The sequence below is a fragment of the Rhinoderma darwinii genome, chromosome 3, assembly GCF_050947455.1.
Source record: "Rhinoderma darwinii isolate aRhiDar2 chromosome 3, aRhiDar2.hap1, whole genome shotgun sequence".
Lineage (NCBI taxonomy): Eukaryota > Metazoa > Chordata > Amphibia > Anura > Rhinodermatidae > Rhinoderma > Rhinoderma darwinii.
Genome location: NC_134689.1, coordinates 250846901 through 250866983, shown reverse-complemented (window position 1 = coordinate 250866983; position 20083 = coordinate 250846901). Strand labels below are relative to the sequence as shown.

Sequence of the window (20083 nt, the reverse complement as noted above, 5' to 3'; positions counted from 1 at the left end):
ATATTATATTTATTGCACGTGGTGAACAGCGTAAAAAAACCTGTAAAAAACTATCAGTTTCTGTTTTTGGTCACTTTGCTCTACAAATATAGGAATAAAAAGTCGCACGTATTCCAAAAATGGTACCTATAAAAACTATACCTAGTCTCGCAAAAGACAAGCCCTCATACAACTCAGTCGACAAAAAAAAATAAAGTTATGGTTCTCACAACTTGGCGACAGAAAAAATACATTCTTTTTACAAAAGTAGTTTTATTGTGCAAAAAGTTGTAAAACATAAAGTCCTATAAAATAGATATCGCCGGAATCAGACTGACCCGCAGAATAAAGTTAACATGTAGTTTATAACGCATGGTGAACGCTGTATAAAAAAAACTAAATAAAACTATGCCAGAATTGCATTTTTTTTGTTTACCTGGCATCCCAAAAAATAGGATAAAAGGTAATCATAAAGTCGCATGTACCCCAAAATGGTACCAATAATGACTACAGCTCGTCCCGCAACAAACCAGCCCTCATACCGCTACGTCTATGAAAAAATAAAATTAGTTATGGCTCCAATAAGTCAGGAAATAAAAAATATGCAGTTGTGCCCGAGGGGAACATTTCTTCTGTTTTGAAGAGGCGATTTATCAAGGACCTAAAATTAGGGAACCAGGAAAGGGAGGGCCCAAACATATCCGCTGGACGCGACTGTGCCCGTATTATACCAGGACAACACTTTCCCAGCAAAATTCCCCAAACTACAAAGGCGCGGAGTGTGGATCAAAAGGGGGATCATAAAGGACGCCATATATCAGCGTGACACCGGCCTGTGCAGAAAGAATTGCTTCACAGCGTAACACACATCTATGGATCATTTTATTGTTTTTTTTTTTACCCCATTATACCACCTGACTATGCCCCTGATATACTCTGCCCGGCTTACATGTACCGCCACATTATAAATGGAAACACCAGCAATACTCAAACAAATCTACTACCAAGCAAAATCCACTCTCCAAAAGCCAAATGGCGTTTCCTCCCATCTGAACCCTACAGCGTCCCCAAACAGCAGTTTCCTTCCACATATATGGCACCGTCATACCCGGGAGAACCCTTTTAGCAATTTTTGGGGTGTGTCTCCAGTGGCATAAGCTGGGCAGGACATATTTGCCACTGAAATGGCATATCTAGGGAAAAATATTAATTTTTAATTTGCACCATCCGCAGTGCATTCATTTATGGAAAAGACCTGTGGGGTGAAATGCTCACTACACCACTTAACAAATGCCTTGAGGGGTGCAGTTTCCAAATGGGGTCACTTCTCAGGGGTTTCTTTTTATTATCTCACATCTGAGCCTCTGCAGTTCTGAACCAATACTTTGTAAATTGCCAAATTAGGCCTCAATTTGACATGGTACGCTTTCACTACTGAGACTGGTCGAATGTCCAGGCAAAAGATTAGTGCCCCATGTAGGGTGTTTCTAAAACCAGGAAACCCAGCATAATAATTAGAGAGCTGTCTTGTTATGGTGGCACAAGATGGGCACCACATATTGTCCACATCTGTGGAAAAAATCCCATTTTCACTCTGCAACATCGAGTTCACACTAATTTCTACAAAACACCTGCAGGGTTAAAATGCTTACTACACCACTAGGTAAATGCATTGAGGGGTGTAGTTTCTAAAATTGGGTCACTTCTGGGGGGTTTCCACTGTTTTGGGCCCACAGTCGGCCAGAAACCAATCCAGCAACATCTGCACTCCAAATGGCGGTCCTTCCCTTCTGAGCCCTGCCGTGTGCCCAAACAGCAGTTTATGACCACATATGGGGTATTGCCGTACTTGGGAGAAATTGCTTTACAAATGTTGGGTTCTTTTTTTTTTTTTTTTTCCTCTATTTGTTGCGAAAATGAAAAAATTTGCGCTAAAGCTACGTCTTACAGAAGAGAAAGGATTGTTTTTATTTTCACTGCCCACTTCTAATAAATTCTATGAAACATCTGTGGGGTCAAAATGCTCACTACACCCCTAGATGAATTCCTCAAGGGGTGTAGTTTCCTAAATTGTCACTTTTTGGGCGTTTTCATTGTTTTGTCCCCTAAGGGGCTTTGCAAATACGACATGGCCTCCGCAAACCATTCCTGCTCAATGTGATCTCCAAAAGCCAAATAGCGCTCTTTCCCTTCTAAGCCAAGCCGTGTCTCCAAACAGCCGTTTATTACCACATGTGGGGCATTGTTTTACTCGGGAGAAATTGCTTTACAAATGTGGTGCTTTTTCTCCTTCAGTCCTTGTGGAAATGAGAAAAAATTAGCTAAACCTACATTTTCTTTGAAAAAATTTAGATGGTCATTTTCAGGGCCTACTTCCAATAATTTATGCAAAAAACCTGTTGGGTCAAAACGCTCATTATACCCCTAGATTTCCTCAATGGGTGTAGTTTCCAAAATGGGGTCAATTGTGGGGGGTTTCCACTGTTTTGTCCCCTCAGGGGCTTTTTAAATGTGACATGGCCTCTGCAAACCATTCCTGCTAAACTTGAGCTCCAAAAGCCAAATAGCGCTCTTTCCCTTCTCAGCCACGCCGTGTCTCCAAACAACCGTTTATTACCACATGTGGGGTATTGTTTTACTCGGGAGAGATTGCTTAACAAATTTTACAGTGCTTTTTCTCCTTTAATCCTTGTGGAAATGAGAAAAAAAATCGCTAAACCTACATTTTCTTTGAAAAAAATTTCAATTTTCACGGCCTACTTCCAATAATTTCTGTAAAAAACCTGTGCGGTCAAAATGCTCACTGTACCCCTAGATAATTTCCTTGAGGTGTGTAGTTTCCCAGATGAGGTCACTTTTGGTGGATTTTGACTGTTTTGGCACCGCAAGAGCCCTTCAAACCTGACATGGTGCCTAAAATTTATTCTAACAAAAATAAGGCCCCAAAATCCACTAGGTGCACCTTTGCTTCTGAGGCCGGTGCTTCAGTACAGTAGAAAGCTAAGGCCACATGTGGGATATTTCCTAAAACTGCAGAAACCGGGCAGCAAATATTGAGTTGCATTTCTCTCGTAAAACCTGTGTTATAAAAAAAAATGTATTAAATATTTATTTCTGCAAAAAAATATGAAATTTGTAAATTTCACCTCTACTTTGCTTTAATTCCTGTGAAATGTGTAAAGGGTTAAGACATTTTCTAAATGCTGTTTTGAATACTTTGAGGGGTGAAGTTTTTAAAATGGGGTGACTTTTTGGGGGTTTCTAATAGATAAGGCCCTCAAAGCCACTTCACAACTGAACTGGCCCCTGTAAAAATGGCCTTTTGAAATTTTCTTGAAAATGTGAGAAATTACTGCTAAAGTTCTAAGCCTTGTAACGTCCTAGAAAAATAAAAGGATGTTCAAAAAACGATGCCAATCTAAAGTAGACATATAGGGGATGTTAATTAGCAACAATTTTGTGTGGTATAACTGCCTGTCTTACAAGCAGATACATTTACATTTAGAAAAATGCAAATTTTAGCAATTTTTCGCTAAATTTTGGTGTTTTTCACAATTAAATACTGAACATATCGAGCAAATTTTGCCAGTAAGTCCAATGTGTCGCGAGAAAACAATCTCAGAATCGCTTGGATAGGTGAAAGCATTCCGGAGTTATTACCACATAAAGTGACACATGTCAAATATGAAAAATGAGGCTCTGTCAGGAAGGTCAAAAGTGGCTAAAGAGGGAAGGGGTTAAGCATGTCTCAAACAAATCGATCCTTCAACAAAGATCATCCGGTGGGCATTTTTCCACTAGAACTATAAAGCTTTACTATGCCACATATGTTGAGATATGCAAGCCAATGTTAACAATCTAACAATTTTGTCTCGTTTCTGCAGAGTGGCACTGCGGAAGTTGAACTTAAGAAGGGGGCTATCCTTAAAGTGACTCTTGATGATGCGTACCAGGAAAAATGTGATGAAAATGTTCTTTGGGTTGATTACAAGAATCTTATCAAGGTTGTACAGCCTGGCTGCAAGATATATATAGACGATGGACTCATTTCCCTGCTTGTTAAAGAGCTTGGTCAGTAGATGGTCATTTGTGTTCTGGCAATGTGTGTAATCTATAAATGCTATCCTTAGCTTTATTAAATATTTATTTATATTGCAAAACACGTCTCAATATAGTGATGATTCTGTGCTCGCTAGAGCTGGAACCTGCACCTATCAGACTTTTGTCATTCCCTGTGGATATGCCATAAGTCTGAGATGGGAATAACCCTTTAGAACACTGGAATGAAATTAGGAAGGAAAGTAAGGGAACATTTTCAGTCATCTACAATATAAATTATTAGACATAATGTGTCTACCTGGGCAATCCAGAGCAATTCAGTAGATAAAAAGGTCCAAGATCTAAAGGGACAAGTACATTTAAATGGGTGCATTATTAGTGGAGGAAACCTCCAAGGAACCATTGTAATGGTAGTGGGACATGCCGTGCTTCTACTTATTTGATGTGCATTTTTATATTTTATTTTTTTATTTTTTGCTAATTTTATTACTATACCTTGCTGCTTTTTTTTTTTTTTTTTTTTTTTTTTTTTTTTTTTTTTTTTTTAAATCGCTCACTACAAAAAAGCTCTGAAATTGCTGTTTATAGTAATGTATTGAGAGGCTTTAAAATCTCTTCAAAACTGCTAAAGTCCAAAGAACCTCTGAATGTTTTTGTAGTCCCCTAAATACTGGGATTTCCCCACTCAGAAATTGCTTGTTACGGTTTGATTACTCCCTATATAAAAAAGGGGCATTTTGCAGATGTACACATCAAAGCCTACCACCTGTAGGAAACTAAACAAGCCTGGGGAGGGAGACAAAAGGTGGGGGGCAGTAAAAGCCAATTGGGTGTAGCGAAGCCCAGCGAATCGAAAGGACAGGATTGGTACTGTGCTAGATAAGGTCCGTACGAGATGCCCCAAGAAGAAAGCACATATTGAGAAAATAAGTAAAGGGCAGAATTATCCCACAAAAATACAGTAAGTGGAGGATGATTGGAAGGAAGTCCAGCAGTACCAAGTATTTATGCGTCAGGTGGATTCCTCAGGCGTTTAGGTAATGAGTTCCTTCCACCATTGTCTGAGGCTATTTCCCTTAACCAATCCTCTGGGATTGGAGATCCAGACTTCAACAGTGAGTGATAACTGTCTTGGCTGCTTGCAGAAGATGTCATGTGAGGGACTTGTATGTAGATTGGGCCACGTTACACCTAAAAGGTGGCATAGCTTCAGGGGGAGTTGGGGATTACAACACCCGTCGCCTTGTGAATAACCAAGCAAATGGCACACTAGAACAGGCGCAGGACAGCTCCACCACATAATGTGGTTCAGCTAGGCGGCAGCATCAATGGGAACAGCGGGAATGAGCAAGTCTTACTTTATTTAGTCCTAGGTTTAGGCTGAGGCTACTTGAATGGCACTAGTGCTGCCCATCCCTTGATATTCTGTTGTGACCGTGGCAATCACATGCAACTCTTGTCCTAGGCCTCAGCTGGCCATACAGATTTCATCCAAGTTTGCAGAACATGCCAAAATATGTATGGATGTATCCCAACTGTACATGCCAGTAAATCCTTTCCTCCACTCCTTTTATAGGCCCTGACTATTGTTTGACTGAGATAGAGAATGGAGGATCTCTTGGTAGCAAAAAGGGAGTCAACCTACCTGGAGCTGCGGTAGACTTGCCAGCTGTGTCCACCAAGGACGTCCAAGATCTTCAGTTTGGAGTTCAGCAGGGAGTAGACATGGTCTTTGCATCCTTTATCCGCAAGGCATCTGATGTGCATGCTGTTCGAGAAGTTTTGGGGGAGAAAGGAAAAAACATCAAAATTATAAGCAAGATAGAGAACCATGAGGGAGTACGAAGGTAGGTTTGACTGGTGGGTGGGAGGTCGTGTAATTCACTGCCTAAAATAGGGTTTATAAAGACTTTGTAAACTGAAGCACATTAAAATACTCCGTCTTTATAAAATGTCCCTACTAACATAAGGCTTTTTTTTTTTTTTTTTTTTCTTCACACATTTTGACTGGTGCGTACTTTAAAAGTACCCATTATACTGATATAGACAAAGTACACTTTTGGCCACTGTCGGGCGGTATACATTGAATTTTCTGCTTGCTGTAATAGTGCCGCAGACAGGCCTACACCATACAGAGACATCCAGTAGAAGAATGTATATGCACAGTATATTAGATATATATAACATTGGATCCTATGGCTGAATGATGCCACTTTGACATCTGTCATGAGCTTTTCATGACTTATCCATTAAACGGGTACCATAACCTGTCAACTACAAACTATTATGGCATACGTTTAACGGATAAGTCATAAAGTTCATGAGTTCCTGACATATCTGCTAGGCATCTGTTAAAGCCCCCATTTGATGTATAGGACGGTAGCCTTTCCCTAGCTACAGAACTCAGTGGGGCAGTTGCTGACTGCTCATAGACTGTTCACGTAGATTTCTGCAAGCCTTTTTTATTTTTTTAAATGATATCATTTTATCACATCTCAATGCCCTGTCTTCTGAGAAACTAGAACAAATGCATGTAGGATGGCAAAGGACTAGAGGAACCATTTTCTATAAAATCTGCATGTGGTTAAAACTTAAATGTCTGGTCAGGAAGGGGTTAAAACTAGACCAGACAGGCTGAAGATGCCATTGTTATCACAGTGGTGCATTCTATATAATTTGGCGCATCTTAGATACTTTTTTTTTTTTTCTTACGCCACCTCCTTGATTGCTTTACTTTAGACCAATATTTTACACTATGCCCCATCCCTAAATCACACCCATTTTTTTTAGACCCTTTTCAAAACCGTCTAGTGAGGTGCAAAAGGTCTGAAACCCGAGTCGGGCGCAAGGCACAAATTGAATCAAAATCCTGTTACATTTCTCACACAATGCACCCACCATAGGTATATGGTAAAGAAACAAAATGTCAGGGCACCAATGTTAGAATACAATGTTCTAAAACATTGCTTAAAATGGGACAAACAACTGCTTAGGTTTTCCTCCTAATTCAAGTATCTACTTCTAGATTTGATGAAATCTTAGACGCTAGTGATGGCATCATGGTGGCCCGTGGGGACCTTGGTATTGAGATCCCAGCAGAAAAAGTGTTCCTTGCTCAGAAGATGATGATTGGTCGCTGCAATCGTTCTGGGAAGCCTGTGATCTGTGCCACCCAGGTAATGCTGTGTATCTGTTTATTTTGTTTTCATGTGACTGTTCCTTTAGGTAGGTCAGCTCTTACAAAGCTTGGTAACATTATCTCTTGCAGATGCTGGAGAGCATGATCAAAAAGCCACGCCCGACTCGTGCTGAAGGCAGTGATGTTGCCAATGCAGTATTGGATGGGGCAGACTGTATCATGCTTTCTGGGGAAACCGCCAAGGGAGACTACCCACTGGAGGCAGTACGCATGCAGCACGCTGTGAGTATTGTTGGAACAAAAATTAGAAGCTACACTAAATCAAGCTATGGTAGCAAGACGCATACACTCAGATAGAAAATTCTTCACAATAGGTAACCTTTTTTTAATGTGCAAATGTATATATTGTGTGTGTGAATAAGAACAAACATTATAGATCTATTGTCCACATTTATACAGTAGTATGTTCTGCATGTTTTTAAATTCAGTATGTACGTGCCAACAAATGTGTCCGGTGGTTGCTGTACCATGTTTTAGATGTGGTTGGTTTGGCATGCGCTGCTCTGCTTGCTTAACGCCTTTGCGTAGTTAGTATTTAGATAGCTTAAAGCGAGCGCTGGCAAGTTGAACTCCCTCTTTCCCCTTTCATCTATTTTCGCTATTTATTCTAAGAGCTATAACTTTGTGCTGATCCACCATAAGCTTCAAACCCTCACAGTACTTTCATGTGTTGGCTCAGACCGATTTTGGTAGTTATTTATTTATTTTTTCCCCGCATTCTCCTTACACTTGTTGCTGGGTAGGACTGTCGTGCTGGTGGCTGAATCTGAGGTGGCTCTTCAGGCATGTTTTTCTAGCCACTGGGAGAGTGCTGATGGGCAACCAGCCACAGGACGCATCTATCAGAATACACGCTCTGTCACTTATTGGTATACACATTATTATTTGGAACAAAGGGTTTCTTATACCGTACATTTTCTACTGCAAGAGCTTGGTGTAATGCATCTATCGAGTTTGTGAAACACTTTGTGCTGGAAGAGGCACCAGTGCTTCATTCTGTCATCTGGACATGATTTCACCGCTATTTATTAATTGGTCTGTAATACAGAAATTGTCCTAGATTTAAAGGATAATATTTTGGCCTCTTGCATAAACTTAATGTATATGCAGACTTTTATTTAAAATATTTTCCCTAGTTTTATGTTCACATTATTCTACAGGTGAACCATAATTTTGCCTTCACCTTAGGAATTTAGAAAAACATGGCTGACTTTAACCCCTTCCCGCCACAGCCATTTTTCAGATTTTCGTTTTTGTTTGTTTTTACATAAAAGAACAACCACTTTATTTGACTTTTTTTTTTTTTTTTTTTTTTTTAGTAGTAGTCCCCAGCCTTGTGGCAGGACTTAATAGGAGCACAAAGATGGCGGACCTGGGGGCCTTCATTAAGCCCACAGGCAGCCATAGCAACCATCAGCACCCCACAATCGCATTGCGGGGGGTGCGATGAGCTGTTAGAGGGGGTCGCCCCCTCTTTAAAGGCGGAGGTCGCTATTGTCCACGGCATTTAACGTGTTAAGCGAGCAGGATCGCGCTCGTTATTCTGAAGTGTCGGCTGTAACATACAGCTGACACCGGTATCGTATGGAGCGGGTTCACTCTGTGAGCCCGTTCCATATTTCCCCCTACCCGACTTTGGCATATGGATACGTCATATGTCGGGAAGGGGTTAATCCAAGTACACGTTTCCTTTCTAAGGCCCCATGCGCACAGCCATAAAATCGCACGGAATTACGGGCCTATTCATTTCAATGGCCGACGGACATCTTCCCGTATATCTACGGGAGGGTGTCCGCGGCCGGCCGTGCTCGTAATTACGGGTCGTAATTACAGGCACGGTTGTGTGCATGAAGCCCAAGGCTGTTATCACCGCTCCTTTCCGCTGTGTTGTTCAGTCAGAGGTTTCCGTCGGGTTAACCCCTCAACGGAAAGGCAAACTGAAACCTTGGCTTCCGTTTCCCTCACTATTGAACTCCATTGTGACAGAAGCCTAGCTAATGGTTTCCGTTTCACTGTTGAAGGGGTTCTTTCGTTTTCTCCATCAATAGCTGTCGACTACGCTATTGGTTCTGTCAAGACCAACGGTGACAAATGGAAACCATTAGCTAGGTTTCCGTTGAGGGGTTAACCCGACAAACCTCAGAAGGAACCCCTCGACGGAAGGGCAACGCTGATGTGAACAGGCCCTTAGGTCAGTTAGGATCCCTCCTATATTTCAAGAATGTGAAATGTCCGAATAATACTAGACAATGATGTATCTCCGCTTTTGTCTCTAATATTCCCAGTGGCTCAAGTTTACATACACAAAGTTGACACTGCCTTTTTTAACCCCTTAATGACCAGCCTATTTTAGACCTTAATGATCAAGCCATTTTTTACGTTTTTTCAATCGTCTTATTCCAAAAGCTATAACATTTTGTATTTTTGCGTCGACTGCTGTTTAAGGTCTTGTTTTTTGCGGGACAAGTTGTAATTTTTAATCGCACCATTTTGGGGTACATAGAATTTATTGATCAACGTTTTTTTTGGGGGGGGGGGGGATAGAAAAAAACCTGCAATTCCACCACACTTTTTTTGCATCCTAAATTTACGTCGCTTACCGTGTGGTATAAATAACACTATATACAAAATTGCTACCGGCAAACATCCCTATTTCCCAACTATCCCTATTTATAAAATAACTTTATTATGCTATTTCAGCAAACTAACGAACCACATGTATGTTTAAAATTCAAACACGCCCTCTGCTGGAGGTTTATTTACAGACCGTGCCTGTTGGCAAATGGTACACCGTGTCAGATGGCCGGCGACTGCAGACCGCCAGGCCTTGTTGACAGTGTATTATTGAAGACCAGCAGAAAGGCACGTTATTTTAAAAGTAAATTCCAAGCCCCCCCCCCCCCCCCGACGTGTTTCGCTACTTGAGGCAGCGTCCTCAGAGGCATGACCTAGCAGGCATTCACTATAGGCAGACCTGGGGGCCTTTATTAGGCCCCCGGCTGCCATCGGAGACAGACACTCGGCGATCTTATCGCCGGGTGCTGGTGGGATGAGTGAGCTCCCTCCCTCTCTCCAAAACCACTCAGATGCGGTGCACGCTATTGAGTGCCATATCTGAGGGGTTAAACGGGTGAGATGGATACTAATATCGATCTCACCCGGTTGAGCAGGGATGCCCCCAGCTCTCCGCTACCTCTGCAGCTGAGAGCAGGGCGATTTGACAGCTCCCTGCGCTATTTATTTATTCCGATGCAGATAACTGTAATGGCTTTAAAAGCTTCTGATAGGCTAACTGACATAATTGGGGGTGTAACTGCGGCAGTATTTTAAAGCCTACCTTCAAGGCCTGCTTGGCCCTTGGCTGATTTCTATTGATTTTTTTTTTCCCATGATGTCAAGCAAAGAAATCGGCAATGGTTCTTCGGCTGATTGTATCGTTTATGCAGCCGATAATATCTTTGTCTGCAGCATATCCCCTTGTGTAGTCAGGGAGACGGTCTGCTGACATGATAGAATTTTATAAGGAGGAGTGTTCTTAGTACTGAGAGTTCAACCCCATACATAGTTCCTCATGACAGGAGCAAACAAGCACCGATCAAAGCTGTCTCCTTTACACTGCCCATTTCTGGCCGTGTAAGAGGACCCTTACCACATGTATGTAAATTGATCCACTGGGAAAGTGATAAAATAAATAAAAGCTGACACATCATTGTCTCTAGTATTAGGATCACCAGTAGATTTCAAGAATGTGATCTAACTGACCTAAGAGGAAATGTGTACTAGGATTAAATGCCAGTCACGTTTATTAAAACCTTTTTTCACAATTCCTAAGGTGTATGTAAGCTTAGATTTACAATTGCAGACCTATGTCCACACAGGACTTCAACTGGCTTATAAAGCTATGTTGAATAGCGATATCCCAAATGGAACAACGCATTTAGAAATGAGTAGTACAATCTTTTTTTTTTTTTTTTTTTTTCTTCCCTCTTTTGTGCAAAGTTTTTCTGGAAATTTCCCAGAAGTAGTGTAATTGCACAACGCACATGTGACTGATGGCCTGCATGTACTGAATACCCGCCAGATTATCATCTTGTAAGCCACAATGACTAAGCCATTATATCATGTGTCCCACACTTTAATGACCTGCACAACTAAATTGTGGGGTTAGCTATATGGCCTAAATTAAGAAATTTACAGAAAGTGTAACGCTTGCATTTTCCCAATTGATAGAATTTCTAAGTGGCCATTTTATTATTGGCAATCACTGCAGTGCATGCATGTTTGTATGAAATGCACTGCACATACAACTGTATCTGATGTAACCATAACTACAGTGTGTGCCAAGTCATGCTCCGTACGTCCCTTTTTTTTTTTTTTTTTTTTTTGCTGTGATAGAGAAATGTGGCAGTGTGCTGCATGGGGTACGAAGGCCTTGTCTGTAAGTCTTACACTAGCCTGCTTTCATGTTCTACATATTACATTTACTGTAGTGGATCAAAAGCAGAAAAACATTCTAGAATACAAAGGGTGCAGTCAAATATGGCGGCAAAATGACCGCACCTTGTGAATACACCATTTTTCAGCCATTTTGCAATAAGGCCCATTCCTTACTGTAATAAATTTGTTTGGTTTTTTTGGACAGGGAAATCTGAGCTCTCACCAATGTTATAAAATTAATCTCCACTGAATATTGGACATATTTAGAAAGCTGGGGGGGGGGGGGGCACAATAAGTACACCTAAAGAATACAAAAGGAATTTTTTCATTTGTACATTTCAGCCTGTGATGTGGTCTGCAATACAGAACCGGATTGCAGGCCACTTCATGCATGAAACAGAACTTCTCACAGGACTGATTTCCCATGGAAGGAAACACTAAAACACTGCTGCTAGGGGAGAACTAGAGTCTGGGTAGACAACCATATCTTTATGGTGTTTTAAGGCCCTATTGAAACACTAATACTATACATTTCAAAGAAACAATGTTTTTGTCATTCCATGTTTTTTGTTATTAAAATAAGTGTAGTATTTCTGGATAAAGCAATTTATTAATCTAGCGATGGCTTACTAGCATTAACCTTTTACACAACAATCTTACACCACCAACTTCCTAAGATTTTTCCGTGCCTGTGATAGTTTTACTTAAAGGAAAATGTGACAGAAGGCATCTTAGTGGCATTTTATCTTGTTTGTACAAAATTTAACAGCTGATTCTGCCTGAAGGCCACATCACACCGACCAACTTCGGCCAGTGCAACGTGCGCCGATCAACGAGACAGCTCGTTGATCGGCACTCGTTTTCTCCGGTCACAAGGAGCTATGTAGGGGACGAACACTTGTAACTCAGATCACTCGTCCCCATACATTGTCATGTCGGCAGCACGTCTCCCTGTTTACAGGGAGATGTGCTGCCGACAACGATAATCAGTTGTTTTTTTTTTGTGTTTTTTTAAACTGTACGATCCGCAGATGTACGAGCTCGTGCCCTGTTTGCACAGGGCAATTATCGGCAACGAGCGTTCTATCAACTCTTGTCTGCCCAATACTTGCCCAGTGTAAAAGGGCCTTTAGTGACTATAATCACCAGGCTGGAGTCTGATTTTTTTTTTTTGGGGTTTTCAGATTCACTGGAGTGGTGTCTATATATTTTTTTATTCTTTGTTATCTCTCTATGCTTTTGTAGCAAAAATAATAATTCAGGAGTCCCTCTCCATGTGGTCTGTAATATCCTGTATTGGATACAACAGCCTGATTGATCTTTATTACCATTGTTCTGTCCCTTTTCTCATTCAGTTTCCTAGTTTTTAGTTTGTTCTTTAACCCTAGTGTTTCCTTCTCTTCCGCTCTAACCTTGTGACTTTTGACTCTAGTTTTAAGTGCAGAGGATCACTCTGCTTCATTTTCTTTCTTTGGTTTGTACCCCTTTCTCTTCTCTCCTCTCCTACTTTTCCTTCTCTCATCCCCTCCGGCTCACAGATTGCTCTGGAGGCCGAGGCTGCTGCTTTCCACCGCCAACTCTTCGAGGAACTTTCCCGTCTCACCATTAGCGCAAAGCACACTTTGGAAGCGATGGCTGTAGGCGCAGTGGGGGCATCTTTTAAATGTTTAGCAAGAGCGCTCATAGTTCTGACAGAATCTGGCAGGTAGGGCTCATCTGCAGCATTATTCTCTTTGCTGTTAACGCTGCAACCTTCTGCGCTATTCCAATCCACAGATGAGGCAGGTCAATAGTATGGATGTTATCTGAATGGTATCAGGTGAAGTAGGCTCTGTAATAAAGAAATATCAAGTCTGACTGATGTGAATGTCTCCCATCCTGTTCCCCCTCCTTTTTGCTCATTGCCCTCCCATTGCCTGCATTTGGCAAAATTATCCAATTGCTGTTAGATCGCTCGCGAGGCGGAGGCAGCCATTTACCACAGACAGCTGTTTGAAGAGCTGAGACGTGTGTCACCGTTGACCCAGGATCCAACCGAAGCGACTGCTGTTGGAGCAGTGGAAGCGTCATTCAAATGTTGTAGTGGAGCAATCATCGTCCTTACCAAATCTGGCAGGTAGGAGTGGGGAGGGGACTTTTAAAGTTGTGGTGTACATATGATCCCCTTTTTGAGGTCGTGGTCCTAGAGGTAAATTTGTTGAAAGAATGAAGAATTGATGCATTGTTAATGTTTTAATGCCCTTACTTTATTGCACTGATGTAGCAAACAAGCGTTTTTGTTTTTTCTCCATTTAAGATTTTTAAATACTGCTTGTAATTTTGCAGTACGAGACCGTGCTACATTCTACAGTACTGGAGACTAATAGCAGTGCACCGAGCCTACTGGCTGGACTGAACTGCAGTCTGCCCCATTCGCTTAAATGGGTCCATGCTGTAGTTTCCTGCACAGCAGGTGGCTGGGGCAATGCTGTGCAAAGAAATTATGAAGGGACTGCGGTGCTGCAGCCTTTTCATTCTCCAGATTGGTAGGGGTCCCACAGGTCGAACCCCCACCGAGCATAAAGTGATAGCATATCCCTTGGCTATGCCATCATTTTATAAGATTGGAATTGCCCTTTAACTGAAAGGTCATGCAGACCAAGGACTTTGATGGTATTGTGTTAATTTTGTAAGTACACAAAAAATCGAATCCTTTTGAACAATTGATAATAGAGATGGCCAATTCCATAGTTGTGCTGGGGGGGGGGGGAATTGGTCAGAGGTAGGATCTCAGGACAGGTGGTTTTTTTTGTTTTTTTAAAACCCTTCTCCCTCTAGTACTTCAGACAGCTTAATTTGCTACTCTTATTTCAGATGACCTTTTCTCATGGTGGTTCCTTCACTCTGTGACCTTTTCTTTGCTGGTTATTTATAGCACTTTACTTTCTATAGCAGGGTCATAGAGATCATGTTCAATGCCTGTAGACAAGGAAATTACCGTTTCAATAAACATTTAAAGAGACTGTCACCTCATTATAAGTGCCCTATCACCTACATAAGGAGATCGGCGCTATAATGTAGGTGACCGTAATGCTTTTTATTTAGAAAAACTATTTAATGCACCCTCCTTATGCAGCATTTTTTGACCTGTCTGCGTCCTGTTGGAAACGGGTTTTCACCCACCCACTTAACTTCAAAACCACAAAAAAGGCCATACTTACTATGTCCCATTTTTTTCTGCTGTTGGACAGAGGAGTGTATGACGCTGACCATTCAGCGTCATGCACTAGCGTTATGGCTATATCGCTATCTGCAGCCTCATATACACACACACACACACACACACACACACACACACACACACACACACACACACTCACTAACATTACTGCAGTGTCCTGATCTTTTCTGTGATTTCCAGCAAGGCAAACGTAATCTCGTTGTAAATGACAGTTTACATCGTAATCTCGCGAGATTACGTTTGCCTTTCTGGAAATCTCACAGAAAAGATACAGAAGTGTCAGGATTCTGAATACACATCACGTCCTGGCTGGAGGTAATATATAGTCATTATCAGGACACTGCAGTAGTGTTTGTGGCTGCACATAGCGATATAGCTATAATCGCTAGTGCAGTGTATATGAACTGAGAAGTGCATGACTCTGCTTTGTCAGCGTCATACACTCCTCTGTACAACGCCCACTTGGTCTAAAGTAAAAATACACCCACTTGGGCATTAAGAAACTTGCAAAGGCTAAAATCGCTAATAAAGTGGTAAAAATCGTTTTTCTAAATAAAAAGCATTGCCGTCACCTACATTACAGCGCCCGTGTAGGAGACAGGGCACTTATAATGTGGTGCTAGAGCCTCTTTAAAAACAAATTTGGCACTTAGTCCATTTTATAGAGCTCTCTCTCTAACTTTATTTTCAGATTTAGCTGGAGCTCTTGCTAGAAACGTAGTGATAAGGGGGTTTTACCCTGGGCGATTATCGTGCAGATAAGCGTTCATATAACCCTTGTTGCCAATAATTGTCCAGTGTAAACATGGCAGCGATCAGCAGATGAACGAGCAAACACATTCATTTGCTGATCGTATAGTTATGGGTATGGGGACGAGCGATTGGAGTAACGACTGCTCGTCCCCATCCATAGCTCTGTGTGACAGGAGCAAACAAGCGCCGATCAACAATGTCTCACTGATCGGCGCTCGCTGCATCGAGTGTCGGCCGGTGTAAAAGACCCTTTGGATAAATGCTGATCCTCGATCTCTGGGATTCACCACATCAAACGTTTGTGAAATGACTGAATCTGAGGCAATAAATTTTACAAATCGGTTTACACTTAATGTACAAGGGTTTAATTTTACATACACAATTGCCACAGTTTGGTTCATTGAACACCAACTTTTACAGGTAACCTTTCCATTATTAAGTAAAAGACTTTAACGCTTTCACTGCCATGGACATATACAATTTGCCATGACTTTAAAAGATTGCTCTGACTAAAATGTTAACGCAGCACAATTGATGTACTAGTGCTTGTATTCTAAATCACAGAATCTTTGCTTTTTACCAGTGCTGCACCCGTTTATCTTGGTGTCATTTGAAAGCTGAGGGGCAGAATGAAAAGCTGCTCTTCCTGAATCGGAGTAGAGGGTGGTCTGAGTGAGAAGCTCACACGGGTGAAAACGGCAGTTTTTCATGTCCGTTTCCCCACGGTCATGTGAATAAGCCCTTTAATAATGGGAGTGCAAATATCCTGATTTCTAGTGTGCCTCCATCCCTACTACAGGATTAAAACGAGGAGCAGTTGCTACTGAAAGAATAAAAAATAAAATTCTGTTTGGTTCCACATGAATTCAAACAAAAAAATTATTACATACTCCACCAGCTGTCGTATTACGGAGGTATATTCCTCTAGAAGTATTGCTTTTAGTTGAGTATATTTTCATAATACTGCACCATACGATGACATAGTTGCCTGTGGCTCTATTGTATAGGGATTCAGGTACTCTGTGTACCTCCTATACATAAGGAAATCCTATGCTGTGAGTCTGTTTCAGTAACGTGTGTGTGTGGAGTTAAAGGGGTTATACGGAAAGTTTCTGCAGCAGGGTAGGGGACTGCAAAACATAAGAAAATGGCAGATATCCACCTCCTAAAGTGCCCCCCCTCGATCCAGCGCTGAGCTGTTAGAAAGAGGGGGGGGGGCGGCCCCCTCTAACAATTTAAATGCTGCGGTTGCTATTGACCGCAGCATTTAACGAGTAAAACGAGCGGGGTTGCGCTCAAGCGCGATGCCGCTCGTTACTCTGTCAGCTGTAACAAATTGCTGACACCGACATCGTATGGAGCGGGTTCACTCAGTGAGCCCGTTCCATACTTCGCCTACCTGACTTTGGCGTATGGATACATCAAATGTCAGGAAGGGGTTAAGCCCTGTCCTGCTGCTGATTGTGGACAGTCTTGGATAACACCTTTTTTAAGGTTTCTGTTAACAGTCTGATTCATGTTTTTATAAACTGACAACCACTTCTCAGCCACCTTTCTACATATCTAGCACAGAATTTTAAGTGGATAAACAAACCTATGGGTTAAATGCAAAATACTAATTTTTGCCTTGAAAAACCTCTACACTCTCTGTTTGCAGGTCTGCACATTTGGTAGCTCGGTATCGTCCACGTGCTCCAATAATAGCGGTGACCCGTAATGGACAAACCGCACGGCAAGCACATCTCTACCGGGGTATCTTTCCTGTACTATACAAAGAGCCAGTGAATCAGGCCTGGGCAGAAGATGTGGATCATAGGGTTAACTTTGCCATGGAAATTGGTAAGACTGGTTGTGGTGCAGAACAGACTAACTAGAGTAATCAATGCAGACCGTGCGCGATTGTCTGTATTTGTATATATAAAAGTTAGAAAGATCTTGCGGTAGAACATTTGATTTATAACCGATACAACCTGGCATGAAAGGTGATTGCAATCTTATTCCTGAGCAATGCCCCCTTCTGCTCCAAATGATGTCTTCCTATCAATGACATCACTTCCTGTCTGACCAACAGTCTAGGTTCCTAACTGTCATGGAACCTATCCACAGGGTATATACATGTATCATTTTACATAGACCATTCCCCACATAACATGACTGTACTCTTTACATATATTATAGTACCAAAAAGAGAAACCAGAGTCTTTGTCAAAAGATAAAATATTAATTTTATTTCATAAATTCTAAAAAAATCTGTACATAAACTATTAAAAATGAATCTCCACAGATGACAAAAAAGACTGCCAAACACAAGACCGTTTTACCCGAGGGTTCAAATATCAATCATGTATCCACATATACATTGGTATAGAATACAATAAAAGTGCAAAGTAAATATCGGACATTTGTGTCTGGAAACAGCGTAGTTCTTATCTCTTACCAGCCTCCACAGGAAATCCAATAGAAAACCTCTACCACTATTCCATCAGACTCCATGAATTAATTGTAAAGTGCGAAGTGCAAAAAATGAGGAGAAAAACCTGGGCTAAGTGATGAGACACAGCAACATGTGTCAGTAGTGCAAGGATGGCGACCTGCCCCCTTTTTGTCTGTGGAGATTCATTTTTAATGGGATACAAGTCAAAAGATAAAACAAATTTTATTTCATGAATTTAAAAAAATCTGTACATAAACTAAAGGTATGTTCACACGCACTGTTTTCAGACGTAATTCAGGTGTTTTACGCCTGAAAAAAACTGCTCCATTACGCCTACAAACATCTGCCCATTGCTTGCAATGGGTTTTACGGTGTTCTGTTCCCATGAGGTGTTTTACGCGTTGTTGTCAAAAGACGGCGCGTAAAGATGCCCGCGAAAAAGTGCATGTCACTTCTTGGGACGTTGTTGGAGCAGTTTTTCATTGACTCCATTGAAAAAAAGCTCCAATAACGTCCGTAAAATACGCCCCGAAAGCCGCGAGTTGCTACAAAAACGGCTGAATCATGAGCTGTTTTCGCCTGAAAACCGCTCCGTGTTTTGAGAAGCCGTGTGAACATACCCTAACTGTCATGGTAGAGAACAAACATGGGAACAGCACTCCATATGTTTCTGGTTCTATAGGGTATGTCAGACCAGAGTATGGTCCCAACTCTCCCCAGGGCAAAAGAAGGTAAACAGCACTCAAATAGATTCAAAAGTGATTTTAATCCAGTGAGCGACATTTCGGCTTGTTGGCCTTTATCAAGCTTGATAAATCACTCGATTCTTCTCCACTATTTGAGTGATGCCTATATTTTTTATATTTTTTTGCCTAACGGTTAGGCCTAATTCACACGAGCGTGTTAAACATCCGTGGGACGGCCATTGAAACAGCGGCCGTCCCACAGACCTATGTAATTGAATGTGGCCGTTCACACAGCGGCCGTTTCAACAGACCATGTGAAGGGTCTGTGGGAAAATAGGACATGTCCGTTCTTTTCACGCATCCCTCCATAGACTCATCTATGGGGGATGCGAGATATCGCGTCCCGCAGCGTTGAGTACGGATGCACCTCGGACGTGAAAAACAGTTTCATGTGCGATGCGCCACTCGTGTAATTAAGGCCTTAGGTCACAGATAATAATTCAGATAGGGACATGGGGGAGCACAGGGCAGGGAGGCTTAACCCGTGAAGCCAGAAACAGCTCGGTTATGGAGAATGGCTTCCAGTCCTATGTTGGCAGGTCGCATGCTTAGCTGTAACTAGTAAATGGAATGCAGATCTGTAGAAAAAAAACATGGTAGAGACGTGCACAGACCTAGAATATTTGTTAGGCTGCATATGGCAGTTTTATGGAAGATTTGGGTTAAGATTTTTAGATATAAATTATTGCATTTTGCTGTTCTCTGCCTTCTGTTTTGTTTTTAAAAGTAACCTATTTACATTTTGTTTTTAAGGTAAAGCCCGTGGTTTCTTCAAGGCTGGTGACTGTGTCATCGTGCTAACTGGCTGGCAGCCAGGGTCCGGTTTTACCAACACCATGAGGGTGGTCCCAGTTCCTTAAATGTTACCATATTCCAGCAGTTCCCGCTCATCCCCCTCCTTTTTCTGCACTTAGAACGGTTTTGCCCATTTCAGAAGCACTCGCAGCCACATTTAGCCCATTTTGTTGTATGGGACAGAGGCATTACTGTGTGCGGACATGGCACTGTCCTGCTGCTCTTTACACTCCCTCTAGTAATCGCCAGTTCTTAGAAGTGCTGCACTCCATGGGAATAGTGTTATTTATGCTCACACTCCTCTCCTAGTGTCCCATATCAGTGTGCGCTGTGAGTGTCCTTTGTGTGTTGTCTTTGGATCGCTGTATAACTTGTGGTGTGGTAATGGGGATGTTCATATCCCATCTTAACAACCTGCAGCAGTGTGCTGAGTTTAGGGATAAATAAAACCATGCTACTGA

The 20083-nt window shown here is 41.8% G+C and overlaps 1 protein-coding gene across 2 annotated transcripts in view; it reads left to right on the top strand.

Annotated features, from left to right (window-relative positions):
* The window catches only part of PKM (pyruvate kinase M1/2), a 40467-nt gene extending 20384 nt beyond the window's left edge, over window positions 1–20083 (top strand). Inside the window, exons 5-11 of one of the 2 annotated variants that reach the window (XM_075857719.1) lie at window positions 3864–4050; window positions 5615–5885; window positions 7064–7214; window positions 7307–7459; window positions 13624–13790; window positions 17305–17486; window positions 19581–20083. In XM_075857719.1, coding sequence (XP_075713834.1) covers window positions 3864–4050; window positions 5615–5885; window positions 7064–7214; window positions 7307–7459; window positions 13624–13790; window positions 17305–17486; window positions 19581–19687 — 1218 coding nt within the window. In that variant the 3' untranslated portion in view covers window positions 19688–20083. Of the gene's footprint in view, window positions 1–3863; window positions 4051–5614; window positions 5886–7063; window positions 7215–7306; window positions 7460–13212; window positions 13380–13623; window positions 13791–17304; window positions 17487–19580 lie in introns of both variants that reach the window. The other variant, XM_075857720.1, reaches the window with a different exon arrangement.